The sequence below is a fragment of the Perca flavescens genome, chromosome 22, assembly GCF_004354835.1.
Source record: "Perca flavescens isolate YP-PL-M2 chromosome 22, PFLA_1.0, whole genome shotgun sequence".
Classification (NCBI taxonomy): domain Eukaryota; kingdom Metazoa; phylum Chordata; class Actinopteri; order Perciformes; family Percidae; genus Perca; species Perca flavescens.
The window spans coordinates 5,635,816-5,652,608 of NC_041352.1; the positions used below are offsets into that span (position 1 = coordinate 5,635,816).

Here is a 16,793-nt window from a genome sequence, read left to right on the forward strand (position 1 = left end):
CTTATCAATGCACTCACCTGTGTAGACCGGCATAAACATGTAGAAAGCGATATTTCAATCTGCTCAGCACACCGCGCTGTTTTACGCAAACACAGCTCTACTCTGCAAATAGCGAATTTTTACAAACAAGCTAAAACAAAAGCTGTCGGTTTGTAGTCTAACTGTTTTAGGTTGCCGGGAATCTGGAAATGTTGACAAATTCTTGTAAACCTCACTGCTGGCTGAACAAACCAAACTCTCCGCTAGAGCGGACAATCTGGAGCTACTTAATATGCACGTGAATGACGCGATCGTTATGTTCAGTGATGATGATGATGCTGGTTGTATTATTTTGCAACAACATCGTTTCATTGCAAATGAGGCATACATGACGAGTGCATAGCCTGCTTATCAGTCATTCATCATTAAAGCTGGGCTTTTGGCTTTTCCACGTCAACTTTTCCCTTCAGCCTCTTTGACAGTGACATGTTTACCTGACAACAGCCTTTCTTTCTGCAAGCATTTTCCACCAATCAGGATGCTGCATACTACAATAATGTTTCCATAATCACAGACTTTAACCATCACTCCTCAGTGAACTGCCTCCTAGTCTGAGATCTTTTTCTAGTTAAAGAGCCAGTTATCATTATGGAGTTTCCATGTTTTTTAGGAGTTTGCTCACACTAATACATGTTAAAAAATAGTAGCATTAATTCAGTAAGAAAGTGAAAATTTCGAACAAGAATAGGCGTATTAGGTATAAATTCATTTTATTTTCTTTATTTGATAGTCCAGCCGCCAGAGTGCTTAGAAAAATTCAGAAAAAAATGTAGTTGATGATCCCTGCTGTAGACTCTCTGCACAGTCAGAGACATATATTGTGTAATTGATGTTTTCAGTTCAATTAATTAAATCCAAGTAAATGGAACACTCACAAGATGTCACCAAAATCACTCGGCCCCCTTTAAATCTTTCAGAAAATGATGTAAGTGTATCGAAATATATTGAATCGTATCGAATCGTATCGTTGGCTGAATATCGTGATATATATCGTATCATGAACTGAATATCGTGTATCGTATCGTATCGTAAGATTAGTGTATCGCTACAGCCCTAATTGGGATACAGCTAAATCCTGGAATATAACTCCCTGTATCGGTGGGATTAGATTTGAAACTTTCAGATGTAACACCAGCTTTAATGTGCAAAGTCTGGAAGAATCTATGTTACCAAACGCTAGGGCTGCTCGATTATGGAAAAAATAATAATCACGATTATTTTGGTCAATATTGAAATCACGATTATTTAACACGATTACTCATTAACATTTGGATATAATGGATAGTGTCCAGGGTATAATCTGTTAGTGTCCTTTATCTCACAGAAAGTCTGTGGATCAGAATAAAATCTGTTTTACTACTGTGAGTCGGTTCAGCTTTACAGATATCAAACATAACGTTACACAGCTAATCAACAGTTCCACAGACATAACACAATGTGCATCTCACATCACATATTCACTCACTATGACCACTACTACTGTCATTACTAAACATTGTGCCAAAATATCAACAATAATGTCGCCGTCAGCGGGCTTATTTGCTAGCTAACCTTAGGAAAAATTCAGCACATAAACGGTACCTTAGAGTAACGTTACGTGAAACCGGTGATTTAACGTCCCTGCTCATTTACATACAGTTTAACAACAAAACTATATTTATTTTTTTCATGTTGGTTTTGAGCAGTATGCCTATGCACCCCCACTAAGCTGGAAAAAGTTTTAAACAATTGAGTTGGTTTTGCCTTTTTTTTTGCTCACCAAACGCTGCTGCTGCTGCTGCTGCTGCTGCTGCTGCTGCTTTACTCGCGCTGAGTTTTTAAATTCCAGCGGATGATATGCACACGACTTGCCTCCCTGACTGGCTTCGGGAGGGGTGGATGTGCGCGTACAGATGTGCGCGTGTCATTCGGAGAACAAGACAAAATAAGAGAGTTCTTGCAAAACAGAACATGGCAAAATAATCGTTTTTTTCTCGATTATACTATTTTGGTGATCGTTGGGAGCTGAAATCGAAATTCAATTAATTGCACAGCCCTACCAAACGCATGTTATTTTAGACCACTTCCTAAACTCTGATAGAGGTTTAGACTCACTCAGTGAGAGACGTTGTTAGAGAGACACAAGCTTCTCTGCTTTCAGCCCGGTAATCCCTGGGATTTACACTCACAATGAACACACATCAGAGCCAGCCAGCTAGCATCAGGTCCCAAGGCTACGCTGCCAGCTCAAAGGGCAAATCTCTGTTAGGTAGAGAAGGCTGGCCTGCTGCGCAATACCCATCTACATTTTCTCAATATGCAGTAGGCCTATAACATTACAATATTTCATGGATGCAAGCCAAGAAAATCAGTCTATAGCCTACATGACAACACACACACACTTAACAATTTTTGATAATCCAATATGCTACAGTATTCGTAAAGCAACACTGACAAAGGAGGTTGTATTGGCTAAAGTTGTTTGGAGCACGTTGTTTTATAACAAGGAGAGGCAAAGTAGTGCATTACAATACAGACATGACAATAATTGGCACCAATGTGGCGTACTTACAAGAGCAATCAACTGAATAAATGCCAGGTATATCGGAATCACATGAGAGCCTGCAGTAGGCCTATGACCGTGTGACATTATTGAACCATCCATCTACAGCAAATACAATCAGACAGATACATCACTGAACATATACATAAAGCACATTCGCCTAACCGTTAAACAGGCCATCTCTCAAAATTAAAAAAAGCACCACGGCGGGTTCTCTCTCTCTCTCGCTCTCTCTCTCTCTCCCCAACTTCTCCAACTCCAAGGCTAGGCTACTTCACTAAGACCACAACCAACCACAAGGCCTACATATAACCATGCAGTAAGCCTATGCCAAAGCCGGAAAGGACACACGCACAGTCGCACACACTCATCTCATGCACAACAATCACTTCTATCATCACAATTCAGTCACTGCGAAGAGTGAAAAAAATAGCCTCATACCTTAAGTTAGAATAGACCAAAGATGTCTTAATAGGCTCGACTTCTTGTGGTTGCTGTGAGGTCCGTTGAGGTCCACAAACAGGAGTGGAGAGAGGCTGTCTTCGGCACAAACACATCTACAACACACAATTGGCAAAACAAGTTAATTTCATGCTCAAAATCACACATTGAAAACTAAACTCTAACAAAAATTTTCAATATACAACAATTCACTAACACAATACACTATGTCTACCAAAACAATGCAAACATGTCTTAAAATCAAATAATTCTTCCAAAACACTTACACATGTTCTCTTCCAGCAGGAACATTTAGTCAATCATAGCACAATGTCATACAAAACACTAACATCACATGGAATTTAGGGGTGAAAAAAAAATAAATAATCGATACAGCATAGTTTCGCAATATTTTTTGTGGCAATAATGTATCGATACACAGACGCCAAGTATCAATCTATTATTATATATGTCTTGGTTAGTTTGTCTGCTTGACAATCCCATTTTGCAATAAAGCAATAAAATTGAAGTGAGATGAACAAAGAGAAATGTTTCTTTTTAGATAAAACAGATGTTGACAAAGTTTCCTTTTGGGAACATAATGTGAAATTGGGAAAAATTTGAAGTTGGAAAAAAGGTAATATATCGCAGGATATTGCAATATGTTTAAAATCGCAATAATATTGTATCGTGACCACCCCTAATGGAATTACAGAAACTGCATTATTTTATATGTGTCAGGTCTGCCCTCATACAGATAACAGTATATTGTATTGATCATAGATTGTATTTTACACTGCAGTTTCTCTTGAATTTTTGTTTTGTTGGGTTTAGTAAATGTATGCATTTTGTTTCTTTTGCTGCAGAAATTCAATACAAAAAAAATGAATGACCCATCTCAGAGTAGCTTTATAGAATGTACGATTTACGAAAAAAAGAAGACCGAGACAGAATTGTCGTAGTGCTCGTCTTCCTCTCCCTCGTGCAGGAATTTTTCTAACTTTCTTTGTGTTCATCTTTATTGTTCCTTTTCCACACAAAATCAGCCCAAATAGGTCCTCTTTTACTGTACTACGTATTGTAAGATATGGTCATGCGATGGGAGTGCGTTTCCTAGATGGGAATCAGCTGGGATTGATCTATTTGCATAGCTTCAATCAGCAGTTTTTCAGTAGCAATGGAATAAAATGCATGGCATATATTTGTGTTTATTTGTGAACAGCTGTTCACTTTCACTTTCGCCTATAAGTTAGGTTTAAAACATGATGTTATCTGTTCTGACTTACATTGTGAAAGCAATTTGTGAATTTGGGAGTTCATAGGCCTATCCATTGTTTTCGTCTTGATTGAGCTTCTTTGTAAAAGATGTTCAAGCATTTTAAATTTGTGTTAACTGTATGCAATGTGTGTCAAAGCAACAAGAAATGTGTCAATTGTATAGCTTACACAGACATATGTTGTGCTAACTGTGTTAAGTTTAGGAAAGTTGTTAAAAGTATTGAAAAAACTCATAGCAATCATAAAAAACTGTATTAACTGCGGAACGTGGGGAGATACGTGCGACTTTCCAAAGGTGTCCTTCTCCTTCATCTGGGCTATTTCCACTGACCTTGTGCGGGCCTGGCTGTCCCTGTGGTTGTATATCTTCTTTCGTAGCCTCTTTGCTTCAGAGCTAGTAACATCACCGTTGACCCATTATTCTGCAAGGTGTTAACCCGGTCCCTTTAATGAGAATAGCAACGTTTTTTGCTTTTCTACACACTAAACAGCCCAATTTCCCTGCCTTAATGTCAAGCCAAGGGTTGCGGTCTTTCCATTCGCCCACCTGCTTCGTTGTCCAACCAGCCGGCAAGTCACTTATGCTAGCAGCAGGTAGCAGCTAACGTTAGCCTAGTTAGTTAGCACTCGGCCTCTACTAAATTATGTTCTTCTGGGGAGTCGCTGGGTGGGATAGGATCCTCTGTTCTGGAAAGTGAGTGGGACCACTGTGCTGGCTGTGCTAGCTGCACCAGCGTCGTCTTTCGGTGCCTCTCCATCTCCGAGTGCCACCTTTTTGGACGTGAACCCAAAGTGTGTGCGTGATACACTCTGGTTTAGCTTTTGCTTGCTAGCCATTTTTAGTATGACTTCTCAACGTTTCTTCCGTTTGGCGCGCATGGCTAATTGCCATATAGCTACGTGCACAGGACTGGCTGGCTCCGCTTATAAAATAGAACATATTTGTGAATAAATGTTTTGAATTCTGAATACTGGGCATGGTGAGCTTAAAAACATTTTAGTGACAATAAAATATATATTTTTTATTTTTTTGACAAAATTTGAGACCCCCTTCAAATTTAGCTTTAGAAGCTTTCAGGGGGTCTCGTGGGTCTCTCTTTTCTCCCACCTAGTGTTTTTCGCACACACTACATAACAAGTAATTTATCCGACTTTTACCCAAAGTGACTTCCAATTAAGTGCTTTCAACCTTGAAGGTACAAACTCCGGACAACAAGAAGTAGCCTATGTGCAAGTACATTAGCTTCAGATAAGCCAAACTACAAAGAGCTATATGAAAGTGCAGCTGTAATATTCATTATTTTATTTTTGTATCCACGTGAACTCGGAAGAGATTTGTTTTTAGCCTGCAGCGGAAGATGTGTAGGCACATTGCTAGATTCTGTGTGGGGGTCAGACAAATCTATCCATATAAGCCACGCCAATGTGCATCTCAATCGATTTTTAGCTATTTTGAAAGCGGGGATAGAGGCAGATGGACCGCAGATATGTTTCCTTGCAATCCTTGAAAATATCTCCATAAAGGCAACAGTACTGATAGGGCAACTTCCGTCAAAGTACACGCACACATACAAGAAATTCTACCACTCATTTACAGTACATGATCCTATTCATGGCATCTGTGAGTGGATGAGGTTGGAGGTAGCTACTGTCTACCTCTTAGGGCAGTGAGGGAGGGGGTGACATTGTTCTGCCATCTATCTTCAGGGGCCCCACGGCCCCCAGCTGACAGATAGGGGCCAGTGAGTGCCCTTGCTGCACAAGCAGGACGACATGAGACACCACGTCATCCATTAAGCTCCTGAGAAAGTGGACCTGAATCTGACAGTTCAGTGACAGCTCATCACCAAGGCCTAAAGCTCTGTGTGTGTGTGTGTGTGTGTGTGTGTGTGTGTGTGTGTGTGTGTGTGTGTGTGTGTGTGTGTGTGTGTGAGAGAGATGCCTACAGGCTTGTACACATGCATACGAGTGTAAATGAGCCATTCTGTTTGCATTTTCTTGCTGGACTTTGCTTGAAACCCCTCTCTTAGGAACATAACAAAAACTTTTTTGCTATTTACAGACGGTGACATTTAGCTTCAAGAAGCCCAGATCATCCTGTAAACATTCCCAACATTATTATTTTTCTTTTGGGGGCAGATTTATATCTAAATGTTAACAACACACTGGGGTAAATGTTTAGATGGGGGAGGAGGAATATGAGGACGTGCACTGGAGCCATAGTTTTATCCATGGGGGAAATGAATTGGCTAAATATTTAGATCACGTCTTGTTGCAGCGGATGTCTGTCACCACAGAGGATGATTTGTCTTTGTAGTCATGCAGATTTGTCAATTAAAAATCCTCATATTCTTTTTTTTTTTTTTTTTTTTTTTGTCTTCTGGAATGACAACTTGGGTTTATTTTCTGGGACGTCTGTATTTGTTTGTCGTCAGGGATCTGGTAAGCAGCCTTCGTGTATCAGTGGTATTATTTAGACCATGATTGCTTTACACTGGGAACGCTACAGCAGCTTCTGTTCATGGCCGCAGTGCAAAGCCTGAGCATGCTACCAGTATAGCACAATTAAGGCTCTCGCACTGTTATTGCCCGTGAATGTTCAGTTGATCGACTAATCAATTAATCTTGACAGTACTGTATCATATAAAAAGCAATGCAAACTTCAAGTGTGTGTGTGCGTGTCCCTGCGTGTTAGGAACAGGAGAGCTGGTGGAACATGGTGAGTGCAAGGGGACATGGAGGAAAGTAACCCAAGTAAAACATACACGGATTTAGAAAGGCCTGTAACTACCCTGGGAGATGTGCATCCATTACTGCGCACTCAGGTGTTAACAGGTTCCATGTGTGTTTACACTTCATATATTGTTCCACATGCTGCTGCCGCCACAGTGGGAACAAGGCCTTCCTGAACATTACTACATTATTGCGAGGGTAGCGTGGGAGGGGGGACACAGAGGCAGCACCTCACAGATTGAAATCACTGCATGTACTGTAGTTAACCCTGCTTCAGAAATGTCACCCACCTGAGGAAGGAGAACATTGGGCTCTGCGGCCTCGGAGGCAGCCGAGGTGGCGGTGAAGTTGTAAAGACGGATTTGAAAAGAAAAAAAAAAGTACAGTGAGATTTGTGCTTGAAATCGGCATCAATAAAACTTCTTTGGCAAACTGTGGTGTGGGTCAGCTTGAAGTCGTTTCAAAACAAATTGGGGCTCTTTTGATGGAGGCCGGTGAGCCACCTCATTAAATTTGCATGTGAATACAAATAGCTTGACCGCCTAGTGCTACACAAAATGGCCGATGCTAATGACCGTGCCAACGCCGCTGGCTCTGGCTATTGTCGAGGTCTGGCTGTGGCTGCTGGATGTCGGTGAGGCCTGGCCACAACAGCAGACTATGGGTGTGGTGTGTGTGTACGGTGGTCCAGGTGGTGTGTGTGTACATGTAATTAATGCACAAAGCAACAACATGGCATCATGACTTTGCGTAAACATACATGGCACTTTCCTAAAGCCAAATGGCGTGTTATCTGTACGCATTTTGAGCTATCCGCGTGTATGTCTACGCTGTATACAGCGGATGTAAACATACACACCATGTGGTGTCGCCACGTTGCGTGTTATCGCGAGAACATGCCGTACTATCGCGAGAACAACGTCACACATTGTGTGTAAAAAATTGTTGGGTTTAGGAAAAGAACATTGGGAAAGGCTTTAGTAACCCACAAAAAATGACGGTGACCAACGTCACACACCTAGGAAAACAATAAATGGTCGGGTTCAGGAAAGAAACATCGGGGAAGGCTTAAAAAAAAAAAGCTGAAAAACGCCACACGCAGGATGCAATCCCAGCTCTCCTGGGTGAAAGTCCTGTGTTTTACCCATCGGCGAAAATTCACACTTAATGTAGGTCAATGTCGGGCCGAACGGCGTTGATAAACACGCTAAAAAGCGATTATGCATCTTGATAACACGCCAAAATGGCATACGAATTGGCGTGATATATATACGTCACTTAATGAGATCAGTCTGCAGACGAAGGAAAAAGTGTGCGCCCTTGTGTCTTGCGTAGGCCTACATATAACTCATGTCTCCTCATATCAAGATAAAAAACCTCCTGTACGGGGATTTCATGAACTTCTCGTGGCCACCTGACACCCATGTGTGAGCCAGCAAAGTGGAATCAGGCTTAAGAAAACAGCAGTCACATTAGGCAGGCCAGGCAGAGGACATTGTTATTATTACAAGGGTAATAGTCCTGGGGGAGGCCCTGAGTGTGGGCTGAGCCTCGCTAATGCAAGCTGCTGTTAAGTGGTTAGCTGCTAATAGTGTTTTCCTGTCCTCCTAATGGAAAGAAACAAGGGTCAGCGCTCAGCAAAGAGACACACACTTTTCACTGAAGCGGACCTCTACTTCCATCTACTTACAGGATGTCTTGCTTGCGTTCCTTGTTCACTCCGTATTTTTTATTTTTTTTATAGCCAACAGTGCCAGGTTACCGGTTCGAGAGTCCCCACTGCTGTTCCTCGGGTAGTTTTTAAGACGACGCAGGCAAGAAAAGCTGCGCTCACAGCTTACTGATGTCACAGGGGAGCGTCAGTTTGTAAAAGTCTATAAATGCATCTTTGTGCGGCTTTATGAGGGGATTGGATTGCCATTGAGTGCTGGTGATAGTGTGTCCTTGTTCTTCTTTTCTTTGCAGCTTGTAAAGTCGTGCAGACAGGCTTTCCTCACTGATTCCATAAAGGGCCATGGGCCGCGGGAGTTGTTTGTCCAGAAAAAGATGTGTGTTTGGGGCTAAGGGCTGGCACATCATTTGTCTCTGTTGAGAAGCGCTGTTCCATCTCCATTAACAACATGTCTATAACAGAAGAGAAATGGAGTGCCTTTTTAGGTCATCCATGTTGTCTAAGCGTGCTCTTCCGGGTCCTGCACATCAAACCCCCAGATTTCGAGCTGTTCTGGCCTGCCTTATCTCACTTAGTGGAGCCTGTGTCGCAACTCCTGTTTTTGCGTACAGGCCTTCAGTTTGTTTCGGATTTCTTTCCATTTGTCGTCTGTGAGCTTTTTTCCTGAGATGGCGTTGATTACAGATCATCTGCCGTTACAACATCAAAGGTCCGACTGTAGCTGATCCCACACAAATGTGGTTGTTCTGAATACATCCACAAAAAGAATGAGATGCTAAACAAACGTTCTCGGGCGCCTGGGTAGCTCACCTGGTAGAGCGGGCGCCCATGTATAAAGAGGTTTACTCCTCGACACAGCGTGTCATTTTCCCCCTCTCTCTCTCTCCCCTTTCAAGTCTAAGCTGTACTATACAAATAAAGGCCTAAAATGCCAAAAAAGAATAATAATGGCACTGATAGCTCTTGCCTCTATCCTCCGGTGCAGGTTTGACTGATGCTGGTTTTTTTACTGCCCAGATTGCATTGTACTGTTCCTTTTCATTAAAAAGATCATCAATCCCTGAGCCGGAAGAAAACTGTCTTTTTAGTGTCTCAAAAAACCCTCTGCTGCAGCATTGACATTTTGCACACAGTCCAACACTAAGTTAATCATACAGTATGTGCATGGCAATGTATGTAAGGTGCCTGTAGCGCCTCAAAACCTGAACTTTTCCTGTACTCGACTGTTACATCCTGACATTACCGATGCTCCGTCGTAGCACTGGCCAACACAAAAATGTAGATCTATATTACACTGACGGAGTGTACGTGTTAGGGAAATTATGATACATGCTTTCCCTCTTGTTACTATTAAACTATTTGCATAGAATATTATACTGAATGCTCTTAACAAGATAACATGGGAACCATTGCTTGTCCTTGTCTGGAGCATGGTGTGTTCCTCAGGACATACATACATACATGCCCTCCCAGACCAGATAGGGGAGACGTCATCGACTCTGACAAGATAACAACTGACGACATCTACTCTGTATCATGATTTTATTACATTTCACTCATTAATTATAAAAAGCAGCTGTAGAGAGCTTTTCGTTAGGTCATTGTCTGTACTATTCTGTAGTGCGGGGAAGGCCTCCTTGTTGTGTTCTCAAGTAAAATGAACTTTGACTATTCCAGTGGTCCTGTCTATCATTTGATCATGTAAATTATTCTAACAGTACACAAGGGTACTCTCGAGAAGCGGAGCTTCAAGTAGCAAGTTTGAATCCAGACTCGTCGCCTTTTTGGTTCTAAAATGAAGACGGATTCAGCAGCTGCATAGCGAAAAGGACAGAACCAACAACGGCCGTCCCTCTGAACCATTTCACTCAGTCTCAGCGACAAGAGCTTAAGATGTCAATCTTTTGAACTCATCTTTCTCAAAACAGCTTGGCTCTGTAGTTTTTATCAAACACCATTAAAAAAAGAAGTAAATATTGCATTTCTCAGGGACTATTTTCAGCTGCGGATTTATACAAGTATTACTAGTATTTCTGACAGCAGGACAGTGTGTGCGGGATTGAGTTTAAATAAACTACAGTGTGTGTGACCATGGTAACGAAGATAGGTGTCACCCAGTGCTACAGTGTGGCTCACTGATGTGTTTTTAATAGATTTTGGACAACAGCAGAGCTCTGTGGCACAGAGAATTCAAATGGATTAGGCTTTGATACACTCACTACTTGAGTTTCCATTAGATTCTTTTGACAAGAAAAAATAGAGACCACCAGCGATGTTTAAAATAAGGGCAAAATAATATTCAAATCCTCACTGACACCCTGTTGAACATAGGAGGGACAGTGTTTTCCCTGAAATCCAGTAAGGCATAATAGAGGGGCTTTAGAGGCATTAGAGTGAGTATAAAATAAATAGCACCACTACTTCCAGGACAAATCCAGCCAGTGAGGGAAAGAGAGAGAGAGGAAGAAAAGTTATTTGAAGCTGAAAACATGACCTCTGGAGAAGGTTCAAGAACAACTGACAAAAGTAGCAGCTCTACTGTAAAACAAGGCCTCACTGTCAGGTCCAACACACACACACACACACACACACACACACACACACACACACTTCTGTATTCCTATTTTAACCACATCTAACACTGTGCCAAATAGCTATGACCACACATGTAAACTGTAAGTACATGGATTGTACTTTTCCCCCCCGTCAATGTTTACCGTTTTCAGGATTAAAGTAAAAACACAAGCATGAATCACCAAATAAATAAAAAAGTCATTTTAATGGAAGTTTTTCTTTCACACTCACAATCAAGCTTATACTCTGATCACAGAGAGAAATGTTGGACATTTACCCAGAACAAGACACACACTGGTCAGTTTTATCAGACAAAAAAAGAAATACATACATATGTATTTCTTTTATTTATATCTAATCTTTACAATAAGCTTGAATCATGAAACGTACACAGGAGGAGTGTGCACACCTACAGTCAAACACTGAATTTTTTTACTCCTCAAATAAGGTGTCAGTGTAAAATTCTTGTTATAAGCAACGACAACATTTTTTTTTTTTTTTTTACAAATGTGCAAATAAGACAGATTTGGAATCCTTCAGCACACAGTGTGAAAGTCCAGGATCCTTTAGGAGCAGTCACAGAGCTCTCACTCCACCTCAGTCCTGCCCTCTCAAGTTTAAATACAGCTCCTCTTTGCTTCGCCTTTCATTTTCAAGTAAAGTGCTCTAGCAAAAACCACACGGCATGAGACCAGTCTGGTATTTTTTTTTTTTTTTTTTTTGCCTCTGGTTGAAAAAGAACTAAAAAACACAAACCCACACAGCCCAATGGACGAAAAACATTGGAATGTTTTTTTAAATAATAAAAAAAAAAATAGCAGGAGCCAACAAGCCAACGAGTAAGAGGCCGTCCTGGCTGTTTGTGGGGAGGCGACAGTCACATAGTTCCCCGGCAGAAATCATACAAACTCGAGCTTGCCGTGGCCGCTGTACATCCCCCAGTGCACCAGAGACAGGATCTTATCGTTGCCCAGGTCGGCCTGCCTCAGCTTGTCGCAGGTCAGACAGCAGTTCTCGTGGCCCGTGACGGGCACCATGCACTCCAGGTCCAGCTTGGCCACGTGGCCCTTCTTGGTGTGGTGGCCGTGGAAGCTGTAGTGTAGCCGCGACAGCATCTGTTGCCGCTGGTCCTGCAGCCGCTTGTTCTCGCTGCGCAGCATTCGCAGCGCCAGCATGATGAGCAGCACCAGGATGAGGCCGCCGGCGATGGGCACGGCGATCACCGCCGCCCGGAACCACACCTCCTTGGCCGAGGAAAGCTCCTGAACCCGGGTCACCAGGTTCCTGTCTGGCTGGTACCGGCTGTGATCTGCGCGCACAGAGATAAGCATCTGTTTAACTGCAGGTCCACATTATTATATACAGATTTATGAACAACAGTACCTTCTTTTCAAACAAATGGTTATTTAAAATACATGTATGCCATTTGTAGCCTATTTAGAAGCTTTGCTACGCAGCAATGGCAGTAACCAAAGCAAGAGAAAATAAGACACGCAGGCGATAGCGAGGAAGTGAGAAAGGGCAGCAAATGAGTCACCCTGCCCAGACTGAGAGCCAGAAATTAATTTAAGCTAATAAACTATATAGTGTGCTCTGGTTGGAGTCACAACAGCGCTGTCCCCTCAGGACAGGGCCCCTTCCTCTCCGTTTCTCTACACACCTTTTCATAACCATGGGAGCTAGTACTTCTGCCCAACACGCAGACTTGTCAGGGAATAGTCATTCAACAAGGCACATTCCTACTCTGTGGGGAAATTACATGGTGCACACATAATAAAAAAAAATAGAATATATCTGATCTCTTTCCAAGTGCTTAAGGTAAACTGGCTGCTCCCTGGCTTCCCAGGCACAGAGCTGGAGCCCATTAAAAAGGCAAATTTAAGTATTTTTTTAATGCTTGGAAGTAGAAAAAAAAAAAAAAAGGGGGGCAAGGGTGGCCTGCATGTCCATAAACAGTAAAGTGCCTGAAGAACTCAACAGTTCAACATATTGCTTCTTGAACAGCAAAGAGGAAAATATTACATATTTGCTGAGGAGGAATCATAACCCCCCCCCCCCAGAGTGCACTCATTGTAAAACCAGTTGAAGATAATTTTCAGTTTCAGTGGGGTGGGGGGGGAGAATAGAACACCCTGACAGTCGGTGTTTATGCTCTCGGGGCTTCTTCTTTACCTGTTGAGTCTCTGGTGTGCGCCAAATCGTGCAGGCCTTTGTAGTTGCACATGTCGTCGTGGCAACACTCCAGCGTCGAGGCCCCACTGAGCACATCCGCGCCCCTGGAGCTGCTGCAGATGTCCGTCGCATTGACAATGGGGTCTAAACACCCATGGGTGACGGGAGAGTGTACAATGAGCGGATCCAGCACCTTGGTGAAGCAGGCGTTCAGTTCGGACTTGCACATGTATCCGGTGGCCACGCAGTGTGGCGCGTCACAGTAACACCTTATTTCTCCTGGAAATGGAAAAATAAAAGGCATGGTTAGTGGAAAAATGTTGGGTGTATTTATAGCATTAAACCAACACTTTATTCCTGGCAAGTCCAAAAGTTTGGCTGATATTTTGACTATAACGTGGCCTGAACTTGAGCATAGCAGTTTGGAGTGTTTGTCAGGACCCTATAGGTGCTTTTTAAAGGGGTTTAATTGGTCACCAATATTTAAAAAGATATTAATATAATTCAGCTTTTTATTCAGGCTGTTTCATCCCTACTTTTAGTACAGTTATGTCATTTTATATGAAGGTATACCCCACCACAGTGTTTAGGGGACTTAATCAGTGGTGTAGTCTAATGTATTGTAGTGGGTATACTGTACTGTATATGTATGGGCCTATACTGTATATATGGGCCAGAATGGGCCTTCATAGTGGGGGGTCTGGGTGTCATCCCCCAGGGAAGTTTTAAGCCTCAATGACTATTTCCTGAATTTCTGACACTTTTATGCACCACCTTGCACTGGAAATACATTTATTTAGCCTATGTGAAGAAAAAAACAAACACATGACAAATTCAAAATATAATGCAAAGTATGTTGTTGGACATTTTTAAGTGGGTATATGGAAATCCTGGAGCTTTCTTAGTGGGTATACTGCGTATACCTGCATATCATAGACTACACCCCCGGACTTTATCCTATGAAATGCAGTCTGTGATCTACTATACTTTTATTTTGAAAGCGTGTGCTGGCAAAGTGTCCGATGTGCACTCTGCAATAAACAGCCAGGTAACTTTAACTTGTGCATCCGTTCAGCAAAAAAAAGCCTTCATTTAAAACAGCTTATCATACATTTTTCGGTATGTATTATAAAAACAGGAACCGTGTATAGCTTATAATTAGTGGTTTGTTTGAAAGCCAGTTTCTTTCAACCCAAATGGAAACTCGTAAAGAGGGGGGCCGGAGCGCGAGGCAGAGTCTCTCCTCTCCGCCGTTTGCACGCAAATCTTTACTTGTGGTCAGGACTGCCTGGGGGTGCAGCAGGGTTTACTGACGTCCCATCTAGAGAGCTTCCAGCAACCTTATTATTACGGATGCCTGCTTTTACACGGGCCCATTCATTACTTCATCCGTGGCCTCTAAAAAAAGAAATTAAAAAAATACTTTTCAAAACAAAAATCTAGGCCAAGGATCTGCCCTAACAAAAACATGACTTAGAATTGACTTTGAGAACTTGTATTTATGCCAGGCTCTTGCTGTCTTCGTGTCCTCGAGTGCCATGGTAATACTTCCACAGGACAATAAATCGGAATGTGATGTGTGTACCTTTAACACATAGTGTGGGATATCTATATATTCTTCATTAGGCTGGCGACTGACTGCATTATAACGAGTAAAAAAATAGCCAAAGTCTTGCCTTGTGTTTCCATCAGCTACATAAAAAAAAAACCCTAGGCTAAAAATCTAAAACTCCAGCAGCTAAAGCGTGGAACTTGTAGAAACAAAGTGTGCTCCTTCTTCCTCTCAGTGGTGGTGGCTCTTTGAACATTCATCAGGTCAGTGTTTTCCCTGGGAAGGATTGGAGCAGCAGGGCCCGGGCAGGTCATTTGGAGAATATTTCATTAGAAAGGAGAGGCCCCTTTGTGGGCCGAGAGGGGGGGGGGGCATATAGCCTTTTAGCCCTGCTCAGTCTTCTATGAATGGCAGCTTAAAACCAGTGTTAAACAGGAGTTATCCGAGTGAAACGTAGGCCTACCAGCCAAAATGAGACAGGATGTGTGAATTATTATTATTACTATTTATTTTTTTAACCGTTAAACATTTAAGTTGGGAGTTTTATCTGGACAAAAAGCCGCAGGACTACTGTGGGGGGAAACTTTCCTTCAAAGAAGTCCACCAAGTCTAAATAATCGTTGTTCATTTCAGTTGTTTACAGTGCAGATTTTGATCTAAGAATAGTAATGTGCATGATGGGCATAAAACAAACACTAAACCACTAAATGTGTAAATCATTAAAAAAAATAAAATAAAATGTCCCTAGGGCCACAAGTAGAGTTATCTCGACTCTCCTCCGTAGTTTATGCCCGTGTTTCTTCTATGATGTTATGGGCTAAATGGTAAAACTGTTGTCTAGCTTGACGTGATATTTTCAGCAACACTGTCCAACTTCAAATCTCAACTCTGAGGTGTAAATTCAGTCTCGCTTTATCGCTGTAAAATAGTGTTTTAAGCCTGATTTGAGAAGCTAACAAACATGCCCGTTTTCGCAAAACCAACATGTACAACTGTTACCTTTAGTAAGAAGAACAGCCATGGCACAGAGTTCCAGTTGTAGCCAAATGGAAATTAAACTGCACTGGCGATCCATTTACAGCAAATTACTGCGCAAAAAAGTCCTCGTATATCCAGTAGCAGCCGCAGAGACCGCTGGGCGAAGAGCTGGACGACAAAAAAGATTTACATGGAGGTACGGCTAAAAATGACTCATTCCTGTACTAAAAACACGACAACTCACAATCCTTCGTGGAACAAAAGTAGCAAAAAATAAAATCACTCCGAAATATTTCCTCTCCCGCATGGAGACAGAAAAGTGTGTGTTATTAAGAGCGGCCCGACATTACTGGAGGACACAGAACACAGCGTCTTCTTCTTTAAGCCGAAAGAAGAAGAAGAAAAAAAAAAGAGAAATATACTCCTGGGAAGAGAGTGAATTGGGACATAAAGTTGTCACCGCTGGTCCTCCTCTGCCTCTGTACGCGGCCGGTGACGGTGAAGCATCCCTTTCGTATTGTTGGACGGAGAAATGTCTCAGAAATGTTACAAAAAGGCAGCTAACTCCGCGGTATCAAAGGCTGTATGCAGACTCCGGACACACAAGAATTTTAGCTGGAGAAATAGTTGTGGTCTGTCAGAGCTCCGCCCCCCTCCAAGCTAATTGGTCAGACCACCGAGCGAGAAGTTAGTCACAATACGTAATAACGTTGTATCCGGTACGTCTTTTCAAAATAAGACACAGGCAACAGAAACAATGAAAGTGCTTTACATAAAGCTAAGAAATGCATTGAAAAATAACAGCAATTGAA

At 42.2% G+C, this 16,793-nt stretch overlaps 1 protein-coding gene and 1 long non-coding RNA gene across 2 annotated transcripts in view; both read right to left on the reverse strand.

Annotated features, from left to right (window-relative positions):
• The window catches only part of LOC114549504 (uncharacterized), a 107,411-nt gene extending 102,259 nt beyond the window's left edge, over window positions 1-5,152 (reverse strand). The window contains exons 1-2 of the long non-coding RNA XR_003691558.1: window positions 4,632-5,152; window positions 3,023-3,138 (exon numbers count right to left, since the gene is read on the reverse strand). This is a non-coding gene — a long non-coding RNA (uncharacterized LOC114549504). The remainder of the gene's footprint in view (window positions 1-3,022; window positions 3,139-4,631) is intronic.
• Window positions 5,153-11,465: 6,313 nt separating this feature from the next.
• On the reverse strand, window positions 11,466-16,629 carry bambia (BMP and activin membrane-bound inhibitor (Xenopus laevis) homolog a). The gene is made up of 4 exons (XM_028569502.1): window positions 16,226-16,629; window positions 16,003-16,149; window positions 13,452-13,730; window positions 11,466-12,588 (listed from the first exon to the last, which is right to left on the reverse strand). Exons 2-4 carry the CDS (start codon window positions 16,076-16,078, stop codon window positions 12,179-12,181), a joined length of 765 nt encoding a protein of 254 aa, XP_028425303.1. The 5' UTR covers window positions 16,079-16,149; window positions 16,226-16,629; the 3' UTR covers window positions 11,466-12,178.
• Window positions 16,630-16,793: the final 164 nt, after the last annotated feature.